Genomic DNA, 15,568 nt, shown 5'->3' with positions numbered 1-15,568 from the left:
ATAAAAATGTTCTCTTTGAATAAGAGCTTTAAAAATAAGTTTTAAAGGTGAAATGGAGTGAAGGATGTGTAAAATACCATTTTCAAAGTGTCAAAGTTGTTGGTTTTGGTGTTGTTTTAGGCTGTACAGCTGCAGCAGGATGGTGATGTTCGCTTGCACTTTACCTCAGAGGGAATGGTTTCATCGCTTAGGTGCCTAGGTTTCCTTCTTTCTTTGCCTTTTCTTCCAGTAGAAGTGATTTCTGGCCTTTTTGCGTTGAGTAACCCAGATTTTGTTTGAAAAAGACTATTTTCCCCTCACTGGGTTTCCAGGGAAGGAGATTAACAAACCTTCATAACTGTTGTTCTGAATCCTAGGGTAGTCATGGCCTCTCCTGGATAGCAAATTTTTGTTTTAAATTCCATTTACATTAGCCAAGAAAATAAATGGCAAGCCTTCAGTCTTTGTAATTTCATCTTTGCAGGCAGATGATAACATTATTGTGGTGTATATAGTATACAGAGAATACCACAAATACCTCAATTATTATTTACTAAAGCGTTAAGGTTTTAACAGCACTATGTGTATCTGTCTTGCCCAAGGATTTGAAGTTTTGGTAAAATGTTTCATCCATCTACAAGCTGGGAAATTGCTGGCAGTGAACACTTGTTACTTTAGGATCCTCAGGAGGATTTGTAATACATTTTTATGTTGTTTTGTGTTTTTGTTTATTTTTTTAAATGCCCTTTCCAAGGAAAAGATGTGGTTGTGAATTTGGTCAGCTCTAAAGGTAGACATTTGAGATTATATGTGCTGCAGACTGGCAGTTAAAGGAGTGGAAAAGTCAATTGAGGCTATTTCTACATAATGGAAACGTTTTCCTCTCAGAGGCCTTGGAAAAACTTGCTGGAGGTGGATACCTACTACCGTAACATGATCTTTATTTTTCCCTTTTTGTTTCCTTTTAAAATATTCTATGCTGAGAGAACCCTCTTCTTTACTGATGAGTAGTGGTAAAAATGGGTTTCTGTGGAAAGAGAATTCCACCTGCTTTAAATAGGAAGAAAACCTAAAAATCGTTCCATAGAGCTAAGTAAGCCTTTTCTTTTCATCCTCTCACTGGTGTTGTCTCATTTTATTCTTCCTTTCCTGACAGATGTTTTTAAAAGGAATCAGATCACCTGTGGGCAGCCATAAATAATTTCTGCCTGCTGTGTTGCATGGAGCAGGACATTTTTCCATTCTTAGTAAAAAGCTCCGTGTCTATTGAGCTGCACTATACCAGTAAGTATAGGGTATAAATTTGCCATCATGCTGTTATATATGGGTGTTTTCATGATTTCAGATTATGGAGATTTCATGCTGTCACACTTGAAATCAGTTTGGTGAGGAAGCTGAGAGTAGTTGTTTGGACACATACATTTGTCCTTACAGAGAAAAGAAAGAGGTGCAGTTCAGTTTTAGAGGGGTTTCTCAGCTCATGTCCCTTTTGATGGTGTTAAAACATTTCTGACCTATTGCCTGGCTCCTCCATGGCATCTGTAACAGGGCCATCAGTACTTGTGGTACAGCAGCTGTACTTTGTCCCCTTGGAATTTATGTGCGAGTCTTCTCCTCTGTGATTATAGCTTCTTCAGAATAAAGTTGTGATGCACTAATGAAATAAATCCTAGCAGTAATATTGGCCCATAATTTGATGATGTTAATAAAACTGTTCATAGACAAAGGCAAAAGGGCTTCATTAAATACTTATGTGTTTTGTAAAGGAGGAAGAGAATGCACTCATACTTCATGAAGTTTATGGCATGCTTTCAATGCATTTGTAAATATGGACAATGTCAAATATTAAAATGGTCTGGAGACTTAGGAGTCCCAAAGACCGGCTAAAGAGCTCTCTGACTCCATATTGTTAACTTTTCTGAATTCTTGCAATGCAAGAGAAATTCCAGCAAGCATTAAGGGTTTTAAAAGTGTCAATATACCAAAAGAGGGTAGGAAAGCTGATCTGAAGGGCTGTAGATTGACATCATCATATAAGCGATATAATGGAAATGCCAATATATCATGTGAGTGCTCAAGAAATTAAAGGAACAAATACAGTTTGATTTTAAAAAAGTAAAAAATCCTGAGTAATGAAATAATGAGATTGCTCAGTGAAGGTAGCTGTGAATATGTAATAGAGGTTTTGGGGATTGCAATTTTACTCTGTTTTAGTCACGATGACTTTTTTTTTTTAAAAAAAAAGGATTGTACAAAATCTGCATATATAAAAGTTAATACTTGGACAGCAGATTGATCTAAAAAGGAGATGTCAATGTAGGTTTATTAAGTGGGGCTACTTCTAATGACATTCTTTAGGAATCAATAGAAAGCTAAATATTAATATAGCTATTAAAGTCATTAAAGATTTGAAAATAAATACAAAATTACCTCTGCATTTTGCAGATAACACAGAAATAGTTGGCTAAAAGAGGAGGACAGGGAATTTTTTATAGAGTGCTTGAATCAGCTACTAAGCCTAACTACTCAGGCAAAGTTTATTTTAATCCAGCTAAGTGTGAGGTCATACATGGAAGAACAAAGAATGCAGGTCCCACCTACAGAGGGGAAAGGGACTTGTCTTCTGGAAAGCGGGGGCCTTGAGAAGGATTTCAGGGTCATAGCTTACCAGCAATTTAATGTGACCTCCCAGCATGATGGTTGGCAAAAAGTAGAAATGAGTTCTTTGGGTATACAAACAGAGAGAATGGTACCTTGGAGTGATTCTTCTTCTGTATAGGTTGCTGCTTTGGCAAAGGCTAGAGTTGTGTGTTCACTGATGAGATGCTTTCTGTTTAGATGATGTAAACAATTACAACACCTGTTCAAGTGTCCAAGGGAAGGCCTCACTTAGAAATTGGAACTAGTCACAGTGTTTATTTTAATGAAGGCCAGGAGACACCTAAGAAGGTATTTGTAATCTAGCAGAGAAAGCCATGACAAAAACCTGTGACTGAAAGGTGATGCCACATGCAGAAGCCAGACCCAGAACATTTTAAGTTCAAGAGGGATTACTATAGGAATTAACTCTATGCATTTCTGGAAAATATGCTGTAACTAAACAAATGATTTCACATCGTGGAAAGTTAACAGATGAAATGTAATGTCTGGGATATACAAGTAGGCAGACTAAATGATATGGTGTATTGCTGCCTCTTAAGATAATTTATTTTTACAAAAAGGAGAATTTCAAGGAGCATCATTAGTGTCCCAGTGTTTGTTTCTAAGAATTTCCTGTTGACAAAATAGAAACAGATTATTACAGAGCAGTATCAGTTTCTCTGTACTGGAGTTTTGAAGCAGTACCAAGGCAGAGAGATAGGAGCAAATTCCACAGCCAATGGGGTTGAAAAGAGCAGGATGTGGTTTGTGTCTGGGATTGAAGATACAATTGCAACTCGCCACCCAGTATGCATTTAATGCGTTCACAGCATAGTTCTGTTAATTTAACATGCAGTTGGTAAATGTCCAAGTTGAGGCAAAACCATGCAACATGAGTTGGCGCTTGACCAGGCTGTGCTGGGAGTCTGATGCACACTTCTGACCTGTGTCTGTTTTGTGAAAGACTCTCTTTGTGTCTTGAATCTGACCACTGAAGCTTCCTACGCAGCTGGTTTTCTTCTGATTTCTTTAGCTATCACCAAGCATTTGGAGTTGGCTGCTGGTGATTTTCAGGATTTGGTATGTGCTGCTTGTAGGGTCAGAGCTTTGCCATCCTGGCTTGTGGCTTTGACTTTGTTTTCTTCTCCATCTCCCCTTTGCTTTGCTTTGTCTTTCCCAAGCTCTGAGTGCCACACTTCTTATGCACTTGCAGTTCTCCAAGTACTCCCTGGCCTCTGCAGTTGCTCCTTGCACTGTCTGATATTTTTCCTCTGACGCGCTTGCTGTTCTCTGATCTGCTCTTACTTCAGTGCTGCATCCCAGCCAATTTGGACATGACCCTGGAAAAATACATTCTAAAAGTTCATGCAGTAAGACAGTTAAGAAAGGCTTCACCCTTTAAAATGAAACAACCTCAGCTTTGACCTAGTTTTGTAGCTAGGCCAGGCATACTGATTGCTTTTGGTGCTGTATGCTGTTAAGAAAGCTGCTTCCAAGCCTGTTGCCACTGAGTACACAGCCTTGAAAGCTGACTTAACAGAGGGTGGTGATGCCTGGCTACGTACTCCCAAACTGGAGGGCACTGAAGACCTCTCATTCGCTTTGGAGTTGGAAACAAGGATCAAAATTGTACCTCTGTTAGCAAATGATGTTGAAAGCTGCCTTCTGGCAGGTGTCTGCCACAGTCAGTGTCAGAGGTGTTATCAGCCTCCACCATGCAACCAGTTCCAGTTGGCTTATGTCTGAGACCTGGAAAGATGCCTTTCTCCACAGTAGCGGCTCTTGGTTTTTAATGGGTTGCCATTTGCAGTGGAGGTCATTTTATATCACACAGTGCTTTATAAAAAGTGTACAGTGTGCTCAGGGTACGACGCAAATGGTGATGATAGGGAGGAAAATAGTGGTTATTTCTGGGACACCCAAGGAGAGCAGCTGGGTGAAAAGAGGAATTGCAGAAGAGATGAATTTCCTGGTAGCGTTACATAGTACTCAGTGTGCTGTCATGTCCTGTTGAGATTAATGTGAAGTTACTTTTTACAGTGAAAAAGTAGAATTAGCAGATGAAACCACTGAGCCTCCAACAGTTTGATTGTTGCTGAAAATATAGCACAAGCTATTTTTCCTTCTTGGGTGCTGGTGGCTATTGCCTACACACATTTTCAGGTATACTGTGAAGAGTTCACAGATGAAGTGGTTGGCAAGTCAGACAGTGTTGCTGTCTTTGGAATCGAAAGTGGTTTTCATTGCCTGATAAAGACAACATTTCAGCTTCTCTCCATTTTGGTGTGTGTCTAGTTTTATATCTCAGCCTGATGTGCTGAACAAAAAAAAAGAAAAATCAGCTTTCAGGGTGAGTCTGGTTGGATTTGTCTCCATTACGTAAGAGGAAGATGCTTCTGTTCGAAAGAATAATCTGGACAGATCAAGGTTATTTTACAGATCTACAATACAAGATATCTAATGCAGATAAACTCATATTTTTATGAATTTTTGTTGTATCTTCCTAAAAGTAGAATTTTAAAAAAACAATCCTCAACCCCCAACATCCCCCTTCTTCTGATTCTTTCTCCCTTATTACTCCCACTGGTTATAATCTGTTTCACCACTCTCCTCAAAGATTTGTATGTATTTAGTGGGTAGGGCCTGACTTGGCCCTTTCCCAGCTTTGTGGGCATCTCTTTACTTGCCCCAAACCACAGCATATTCCAGTTATCCATTTAGAGTCACTGCATGTCATCTAGAGTAGTATTCTGTGTAGGCCATGAATTTCTCTTGTCACCCAAGTGTTAGACATTGTGGAAGTTGAGAGATGGGGCTTTGAGGAAGTGCTGCTGCTAGAATAAGCACCTAAAAAAATAAGGTTTTGTTTTTCCTTGGTGTCACAGAATCGCACCAAAATGGCTACACACACACAAATAATGAACTCAAACAAGCTTTAATCTGCAACTGAAATTAAGCAGACAGAACTTCATTCACCAAAACAACATTCCACTGACATTCAACAAATACAGGTTCGATATGCTGGTTGGGAATATTACCAGACACAGCTGAGTTAAGAATTCTTAAGTTTTTGGTCAAACGATACAAAGTGTCCACTCACTCACTCACCAAAAAGGGAGGGCTCTCAATCTTAACAAGTTACCTTAAGTGCGTCCCAACTCAAGGGAAGAGTCCCTGACTGCAGACCCGCTGCTCCGAGGAGGACCGACTCAAATGAGTCCTCTGACGGGACCCCGTTTATACCCTGGTCGAATCTGATCTGTGATCAATACATGGTCGTGTCAGTCCCTATTGGCTGAGGGCCCCAACTTTCTCGCCTTTGACCCCCACTGTGTGGACCAGACATGAGCGGTGAGGGGGGAGGCAGTCCTGGCGCCATGAGGGCCAGAAACTTTAGCACTGTTTGTGTTGGGAACTTTCTCAGGTCTTTAGTAGGGTGGGTGCATCTGCCACACTTGGTTCCCCTGAGAAATGCGCATTCATACTGCTCTCATCTGCAGGTTTAAACAATCGCCCTTTGTCGTTGTGCAGTATCCTCCAGCGCAGCCATCTCTGAGAACCAAGCAACCATATCTGCTGACATGCTTGCTGAGCAGGAGGCTATGCCTCTTTATGAATAATCAGTGAAACACGGGGAAAAGCCTTATCCTTGCTGAAATGAATGACAGGCTTTCCATTTGGTCATGATTTCAGATGTATATGCACTAAAATGACCATGACGTTCCTGAAATGTAACCTGATTCTTTCCTCTTCTTCCTTTTGGTTTTGTGTTGGTTGTGAGCAGAGGCTGGGAGCCTGAAGAGAGGAGGGTGGTAGCGAAGTGGTGCCTGGATGATCAGAGGAGAATGGGAGAAGAGGAGGAAAATGGTGGTGAAGGAGATAACGTGGAGGCAGGGTGGTACTGAGGTGGTTGTCAGTGTGCTAATATGTAGGTATATGCAGAATGGGAGACCTAGATGCTAATGAAATGTTCATGGAGTCATCTATAATGCTTGTGCAATATCATGAATAAGTTTCCTTCAACTCTTGTCCTCAACACTAATTGGTTAATTGTATTAGTTTCTATCAATTGTGTTGTTCTATAATAATGAATGGGAATTTGTCATCCTTAGAGATTTCATTGTTTCCAAAACAATATGGTTCCCTCACCCTCTTCAGGTATTGCAGCTCATGTGTGTACAGAAGCCATAGCACAGAGGAGTAAAGAGCTCAGACTGTGGGTCCTGGCTTCAGAAGGTTTCAAGCAGGTTCCATTCGGCCCATAGATATTTCACCTACTGATAATAAGGGTACCTGCTAGATATGAGATAGACATACTTTATAACAATATAGGATAAAATGTGCCCTAGGACCCAGATACAAGACAGAGTGTAGATCCTGCCTCAATTCACATAAACCTATGTTTTAGATGCTTTACTCCCCTTGAGAAGTGACAGGCGCTCCAAATGGAAGCACACATTTAGTAAGGTACTTTGTGAGATGGTCAGATGTGAGATGTGGGAAACAATGAGAAGAGGAGAGAGTCCTCTATCTTAGCCCTCTCTGTGGCTCCTGTGTCCTCTGCAGAGATTTTGGAAGAAGCCTTTTGATGCAGCTTTACCATTGCATCTTGGGATGTGCTCAGAAAGGTGCTCTTGCCTTTTTTTTTTTTCCTTTCCAAAACAAGGAAGAGAATCCGTTTGGAGAGCAAGGGAATGAAGGAGGGGTGTCTGCTCTCTTACAGAGCAGCTCAGGGGTTTTACTTACGGCTGTGTAGAAGCAGGCTGAGCTCAGGCAAAGACTGTGGGGCCCAGTGCCTCGAAGCATCCCCTGACCAGTAGCCATCAGCTGCGAGGATGCACCACGCTTCCAGCGTGAGCTGCCACACCCAGCAAAAGGGGTACAGAAGCAGCAAGGAGGGCTTCTGACTACTCCTGTGGGCTGTGATTTCGGGAAGGGGGTGGGAGGGTAGGTGCTCAGCCCCAGCACTTGGCTCTTGCGTGTATGATTTTGCACTGGAAGTTTGTTGGATGACACAGACAGCTTGTTTTATCCCTGTCTAGATGTATACAGGAAGAAAGTGAGAGAGTGAGCAAGCAAGTACAGTATATGAATGCTAAAGTTAACCATGATGTTTGGACTAAACACTGCTCCACCAGGTCCATGCATGTGTCAGACTTCTAGCAGACCTATTATCATATATGAAGACTCAGGAGTCAAGGGTTTTAAACTCCTTCTCTAACAGCTTCATACACAGAGACCCCTGTGTTTGGCTTATGCATCAGAGTTGGAGGGAAATACTGTATAAAAAGAAACAGATAGGTGAACTAACTAATATTCTGGACCCAATGTGTTTCAAGACACTATTAAAGGAAATCTCTTTAAAGCTTGGTTTTGATAAAATCTTGTTTCAGCAGAATATGAAATGTGGTAACTCCAGTGGAAAAGACAAGTATATGATAGGGTTACATATGTGCAGGAAGTGTCTGGATTTAATTATTGTCTCAATTCTGTGTATAATTCCCTGCTGAAAGAGATAATATTTTCAGAAAGAGAGTAAAATAAATACGTTTGAGTTGTTACCCCTCTCCTTCCTTCCTGGGTTCTTTTTGGTCACCTAAGTTCAGGTCTTCATTTCACAAATACCTGTCAGCTCCCAGACCTTCTAATTGTTTGGTTTTCCTTACTGTTGGTATTGCAGGTAGTCAGTCATATGTTAGAGATTGGTTTTGTCTGACCTGGTACTGGCAAAAAGATGGGCATCTGAGTGCTTTTTTTCTTCAGAGGGGGGTAACATGATTTTGAAGAATTTTCTTTATTTTTCATCTAAAAAATCCCAATGAAAGACTGAAAGTGAATTATAAAAGAAAGAAAGGGAATGGGTGAAAAAAACCTAACTGAAAACATTAGGTCCAATAAAGACCCAAGATTTCAAATGTATGGATAGGATGTGAAAATATATTGTCATAATACATTTTAGTACTGAGCTGGAAAATAAAGGTCCGAGTTTACTAATACGTAACATCATATTTGGGTGGCATGTATTGAGTTTTCTTACTAATTACCATGAAAGGAATATCAGTAATGTATTATCGCTAAGCCTTTGTAACCTTTGACATGGAATATTTACACTATTGATCACAATCTCTCCCATGCCGACATCCATAATACCTTTATCACTCCTCAGTTGATAGCAGGAAGCCAGATGCGCAGGGATGGTTACTACTTAACTGGAGTGCATCTGTGCCCAGCCAGGGTTTGGACTCGCAGCTCTTCCCTCGCTGTCTCAGGGTGTCCTCTCAATTCATGCAGGCTCCTGGGTGGCTGGTGTTTATCTAGCACCAGATTCCTCCAGGATTTGCTTTTTTCTCTCTCCCAAAACGTCTTTCCTTTCATCAGTGCTGAAGTTGCTGACCTGATGGAAACAGTGTTGTGCTGGAGTAACTCATTTGGGAAGAGGACAAAGGAAGCACTCCCATTCTTTCAATTGCTAACCCTAAATAACACTTGAGGGTGTGACATCCTGCAATGCTTTGCTCTTTTTTTTCCACAGCTCTAAACTTTGGGATTCTTAAGAAGCCTTGTAATGTTTGAAGTTTAACAGCAAAGACTGTATGCCTACTTGTTCAACTGTAGCTGTCAAAGAAAACAGAAGCATGTATTGAAATATCAGGTCTCTGATTGCCTTCATATGCTATTAATTTGGAAAAAAAAAATCTCCAGTAATGTTGTAAATGAGCTTTTACCAATCAAGTAAACTTCTAGTTCAGCCTCTTTTCTGGAAAAGATTTTGCAGTTGGGTTTTAACTACAGTAACATCTTAATAAATAAATAAAAAATATGGAAATATATGGTTATATATATTAATATATTAAATGTATATAAATAAATATATAAATATATATATGGTTGTATAAATAAAAATACAACTTGTGCGTGGAATGGAAACTAGATCTTTTCTAGACAATTTTGGCATGACCATGCTTTGTCTGCCTTTGCAGTGGTGAGATACCAATGTTAAAATTGCACTCATCTGAAATAAATGCTTGCAAGTCCTAGAATATCTTTATCAAAGTGAACACAGAACAGGAGGAGGCTCTCATGAGAACAGAGGTAGTTATTCTTTTGTACAAGATTAAAGGTTGAAGGTAGAATTTACATCAAGGAATCTAAACTTTAACTCGGTAAGTGTTGCAAGGAACAGGGCAGGGAAGTTTAGTTACTCCTTACTCATTTTCAGGTGCAAGAATGACATGTACACATTCATTTGTCTGAAATGAATGGAGATCTGTCTTCCAGTTTAAAGCCAATTTGTCTAATTGATATTTTCATTGAATTGCATGGCACTTAAGCCTAGCATCCTGAATGACTCACAGTTTAGAGAGGGAAGCTGAGATAATAGAAGGTAATTAATTTTAAAGTCCAGCACTGTCAGTTTATTGATTAAGCCATAATGTATGTTTATTAAGACTTACAGCTGATACTTAATTTGATAAATTGTGGAAGTAGTGGCCTTTTTGTCTGAAGGCTGGTGGATATTTGAGTCATTTTTGGTATCACTGAACAGGGAAATATTTATCTTTTGACAATGAGTTAAGGACTTATTATGTGGTAGTGACCTGTGAGCTGATTAAAGTGTTATGCTGGATTAGCATTAGCATGATGGCTTTTATATCTTTTACAGCACTAATATATTGTCTATGAAATCCAGATTATCAAATTTATTTTGTGTTTTAAAGCTGTAAAAATTCCTATGGTCTATTATTAGTGCTTGTTTAAAACTTCAAATAAATATGTTTAGACTAGAAGTTTCAAGTCAAGTGTTTTAAAAGCCAGGTTCTTGAATTCATTCTTAGTCATCAAACTAAACAGAGCTTGATTCTCAGAGGTACTGAAAAGCTGTGCTATATTCAGAAAAAGCTCTGAAATCTATGCTAGGTTGATGTCCTCCAGATCAAGTCAGAGCAAGTAGAAAAAAGGCCTCCCAGATCAGAGAATTTTCCCACAGTGAAAGAGAAGAGAAACTCCAAAAAGACATGAACAAAGATGAAAGCAAGGGGCAACCATAGAAGTCACCCTGATGGTTATGTGTATTTCCTCACATGATACTGTTGAAAATGACCTCATATTCATTGCTTTCAAGGATGACATTTCATCCTTTATTCCTACAGAACTCTTGCTCTAGATTTTGGAGATTATTTACATCTCAATTTATTTCTCAACCCATTGGCTGTAATTAAAAATGGAATTTGGCACTCTCCAGAGCCCCTGCTGGAGATTTTCACCTTGTAGAAGAAAGAGGATTAGATGTGGTGATTTATTTGGCTTATGTACAGTCCCCTGACTGTACTGTGGCACTGGGCCAAAAGAAAGCTGAAATGATAGCCAGTCCTCTCTGGCAACCATTCGTGCCATGAGCAGAGTAAATTCTGTCCCTTGACTAAAGCCCTGACATGTTCCATCCAAACATGACCAATTTCCTGATGTGTGTGGGCTCATGGCAGCACAAAGTTAAGGCTGGAGAAGGCAGTGGCTGCCTGCCAAGACAGTGTGCCTTTAGGATGTCAGAATCTGTGCCTGTGTTTCTCTTGTCATGATGTGCCTTAGGCTGTGCCTATGAAAAGCAGAGGAAAAGATTTCTTTCAGTCATCACACTCCATCTTCAAGAGGGAATTGGAAATTATGTTCAGAATCACAGCTCCAATGTTTGATCATTGCTCTGTGATTACTGTTCAGATTTTTAGGCCTTCTTGGTACTAAAGCCAAACAGAAATGCAGTCATAAATCTGGCAGAGTCTCTGCTTGCTTGCTTTCTTCTCTCTTGCTAAGCCAGAAAACAAAAAGAAAGAAATATGTGGCTATGCCCAGCTTCTACCACAGCATTTAAAAAATGTGTATTTCTTTGAGGTGATTGTTCTGAGAGAAATGGCAAGCCTGTTCTTTGTTAGGGTGAGCTTTCAGGACCATGGTGTCTTTTGAAATGCCTTACTGCTTTCTTACATGCTCTTAAAAATGTGCTTTTTGGACTCAGAGTTATTTGTCTTTGAGAGAGGGATCATCCTGTAATACCCTTGATAAATCTCAACTTGCTGATACCAAAACACCTTTTCCTGTGCCTCACAGGAAAAGATAAAAGATCCTGACAAAGGGATACAGCTGGCTAGGACTGTTGACATTGGAGGAAGGGATACTGGCAGAAAGGCTATTTACTGGGATGCAAGTGCATTGATTTCTGCAAAAGCCTTATTGCAAAAGTTTCTTATGTTCAGAATGAAATCTGGTTTGAATGAGAGAGAAGGAAAAAAACCCACTCCCCTAGAGAAGCTGCTTGTAAGAACAAGAAAACTATATAGGATAGCTGATGGCTTGTGAGAAACACAGCTTCAGGTCCACAGTCAAATTTAGACAAGGTGAAAAGTTGCAGCATTTTATTGATGTCCAATCTGTACAAACTGGATATTTATTGCTATTACTCACTGAAACCTTGTTATGCAGTTGCTTCTATTGAATTCCTTGGATATTATACGTGAATTGTTGTCCTTCAGACATTTTTTTCCATTAATGAAGCTATGCTGTCCATGTGGTATGAGTTGCCAGGGATGCGTTTTCATGATGCAGAAGTGTCTTTTAATGTTCAACAGTTCATCAGCATAGCAGCAATATGGTGAAAAACAGTGAATACATGTGAAAGCTGTGTGTGGAAATTATTTCCCTTGGCAAATCAACTTCATTAGAGCAGTGTAACTGATAGAAAAAGCAACACAGAGCTTCCTTGACTTGAAGAATTTTTCAGTCTGTCTCAAACATGGCTGCATCTTTTGACTTCCTTTTAGAAATCAGGAATACTTAAAAGCAATCAATGGGCTGTGTCATTAGTATATGATTCAACCACTGGAAGTGCTACATTTGGATATACTGAAAGAGAAAGAAACTGGGTGTATTTCCAATCTAAAGTAGTACTTCTCCAGATTGTGTTTGGGCAAATATTCAGTACTGTCATTGTGTGCTCATATCCCAGACCGTCTGTTGTGTACCTGTAAGGCAGAACTGTCTTGTCTCTGTCTTACTGAGGACAGATCCCACAGACTGTCATCTTCATGTCTGTAGGACTGTGAGCAGAAGGGACCGAACGTGTGGCAAAATTAATAACTGGGTAGCATTCATACTTTCATCCTTAATTAAAGACAAGTGAGTATGTGAAATATATTTCCCCAGGGCTGTGGTGAGCAAATATCTGCACATGTAATTAATCTAGCTGCTGGAAGTTGCAATTTCACCACTAAACTGAAGCACCCGCGAATTATATGGGCGCGCTCCAACATTCATTGAAGTCAATGGGAAACTTGTTGTTTGACTTCAAAGGGCATTGGACTGAAAACTGTAAGATCATATTAAAACACTTAGAAGTCATTAAGCACTTATTCTTTCTATACTACAGCAATTTAACTAGAGAAACGATAGGTGGATTTTAATTTAACCTACTGCCTACACTTTTAGTTGTTCCGTGTTTACACAGTTGGTTGCATACAGTTGGATTAGGTGGTGATTTGCCTGATGATTTGTGTTTCACTGTTGCTTCATGGTATACTTTTTTATAGTCTTATTTCTGTGTACATGTAGTCTCCTTGAGTGCTGATACAATCCTCACTTAAGTTACTATACGTGATTTTCTGCAGGAGCAAAGCTAGTAGTTTTTGTGGTATTGTTATCGAGTAACCTTGGTACAGTACAACTCCTACCCTTAGGGCTGGGCTGTAGAAGAGGCTGAAGATGTCAGTGTCTCTTCTCCTGAGGTTGCATGGTCCTTTCTATGGGGTGGGGAAGGGCTGACAGAGCTGCTTGCTGCCATCACCACTGTCACTGTTGATCAGTGTCCATTACTGAGTGAGCACAAACTCCTCCAAGCAACGCACAGTCTGAACTTTGAGTGCTCTGAGTTGCTGCTGGGCAGAGGGCACTGGCAGATGTTGGTAACAGGGGAGGGAGTTCAGGGGCTGGCTGGAGGCATCAGGGTACAGGAGGGTAAATGTCATCCAACCTGGTCTCTGGTATTATTCACCTGGCTAACTGGTGATTTGGGAACGTGATTAGTCACTAATCTTCATCTGATTTCAGGAGAGATCTGTGTCCAGTCAATGTATTAGAGAGAGTAAATCATTGCCTTGAAATGCATCAAACAGGTTTCCAACATCTGGAAGATGCAATTTAAGTTGCTTTGTATCTCAGTTGCTTCTTGTGGTTGGCAGACTGTGTTAAGACAAGCCCGCTAACTGGTGCAAGGTAAAGTTGAGAGTTGGCCCATTTGAGGATTGGTTGTGCTTTCCTCTGGTATTTATTTATCTCCTCAATTTTGTCCACACTGAATTCACACTAAGTGTTTTAAATAGGTAACATTTAAGAGGAATGCTTGCCCTTGAAAAGGTAGAGCATTTGACACTTCTGTTTTCTGGTAAATTTGATTTTGGAAGTCAGGACTGAACAGAGTACAATGGACATTTTGTCCTTGCACAGCAACAAGGCTTCAGGCGTAACATATTGTGACAAACAGTATGAGTTTTGTGGCTTGGGCTCCAACAGCAAGAAAAGGCAATCAATAATAAGGATTCATGAAACAAATAATGTGGCACCATTTAATATATCTGCTAGGAAGCCTAGAATACAGCAAATACAGAAACTAAGAAACTTTCTTCCTTCACATCCTGAAAGTCTTATTACGCTGAGGGTGGGAGGAGCTGTAAGTTTTGCTGTCAGAACCATGCTGTGAGATGGCTTTTCTTTCCTCTGCATGTCTGTAGCCAAATTAGTATCTTTAGCCAGTCATTCATTTCATTGATATTGCACAGCAACAAAGCAAGATGGAGTTTTCTTTTCCTAAAATTGGGTGGAGCACACTGCAGCTGACCTCAATCAGTCCAGGATTTAGAAACCACAGAGGTAAAGGAGATTTACTCTTTGCTTCCACATTTTGCAGCACAAATTGAAATGCATACTAATTTGTTTTATATTTTAAGAAAATGTTTTGGTTTAATTGAAAAACACTTGTTTTAGAGGTGTGGTACATGTGCTACTGCTTCTTTGGAACCAAGAGTATATCCCAAAAGAATAACTAATTTTTTTCTGTGGACTTTTTTTTTCAATCTTTGGACTTGTTTTGGTATAATGTGTTTATTTGTATTTGGCTTGGAGAAGAACAAAGGGAGTAGAGAAGTGTGCTTCTTGTCTGTGGTGTTGAATATAACAATCATATAATTGCTGTATATAAAAATCTGCTTGTCTGTATGCATAGATGAAAAAATCTGATTTCTTTTACAGAAAAGAGTGAAAGATGTCATATCTCCAATTGTATTTGAAGCTGCATACAGCCTTGGGGAACATGTGATAGAAAGAGGAAAAGAGGACAAGGAACTTCCTGCTCTCAAGCCCATTCTCCGCTGGAAGAAAGGACAAAAGATAGCACAAAGGAATCAGGTCAGATTTGGAGTATTTTATTTCCTTAGAAGGCCTGTGACTGATCTGACAGCAGAAGTGGACATAAAAGGGGATTGCCATGCTCTAGGTCATTTGCACACAGTTGCCTTTTTGTGCAATCCTTACTATTGCTAACATCAGTGCTTCTCTGTGGTGTAGTAAAGACTTGTGCTGACAAGACTGGTGGCAAGATGAGGTCACTTTCTTGTTTCAGGGTCTTTGTGCTGGGAAGGCAACTGAATAAGGTAAAGGATGAGAAAGGTCTTGCTCCTTGTGGGTGTTTCCCTTTCTGTAAGAGCTTCCTGTGAAAGGCTTGGCCCTGGCCTTCTTCCCAAGTTGAACTTTTGTTAGTGCCTTTGTTAGAGGGACAGGGCTGGCTCCATGAGGGGGCACGGGAATTGCACCTCTGTGTGAGGGAAGAATGGTGGACAGAATAAAAAAAAATCTGCCTGGTCCAACTGCCCTCTTTTCTTGCGAGCTCATGTGCAGTCATGTGGCAAGG

The 15,568-nt window shown here is 40.1% G+C and overlaps 1 protein-coding gene across 1 annotated transcript in view; it reads left to right on the top strand.

Moving 5' to 3' along the window:
* Window positions 1-15,568, top strand: part of ITGA9 (integrin, alpha 9) — a gene marked incomplete at its 5' end in the record, with an annotated part of 211,624 nt that overhangs the window by 95,108 nt on the left and 100,948 nt on the right. Inside the window, one exon of the mRNA XM_010187303.1 lies at window positions 14,911-15,066. Within this exon, the coding sequence (XP_010185605.1) occupies window positions 14,911-15,066 (156 nt within the window). The remainder of the gene's footprint in view (window positions 1-14,910; window positions 15,067-15,568) is intronic.

Source organism: Mesitornis unicolor, unplaced genomic scaffold (genome assembly GCF_000695765.1).
Source record: "Mesitornis unicolor isolate BGI_N332 unplaced genomic scaffold, ASM69576v1 scaffold4156, whole genome shotgun sequence".
Classification (NCBI taxonomy): domain Eukaryota; kingdom Metazoa; phylum Chordata; class Aves; order Mesitornithiformes; family Mesitornithidae; genus Mesitornis; species Mesitornis unicolor.
This window is presented reverse-complemented; position numbering and strand designations above follow the sequence as displayed.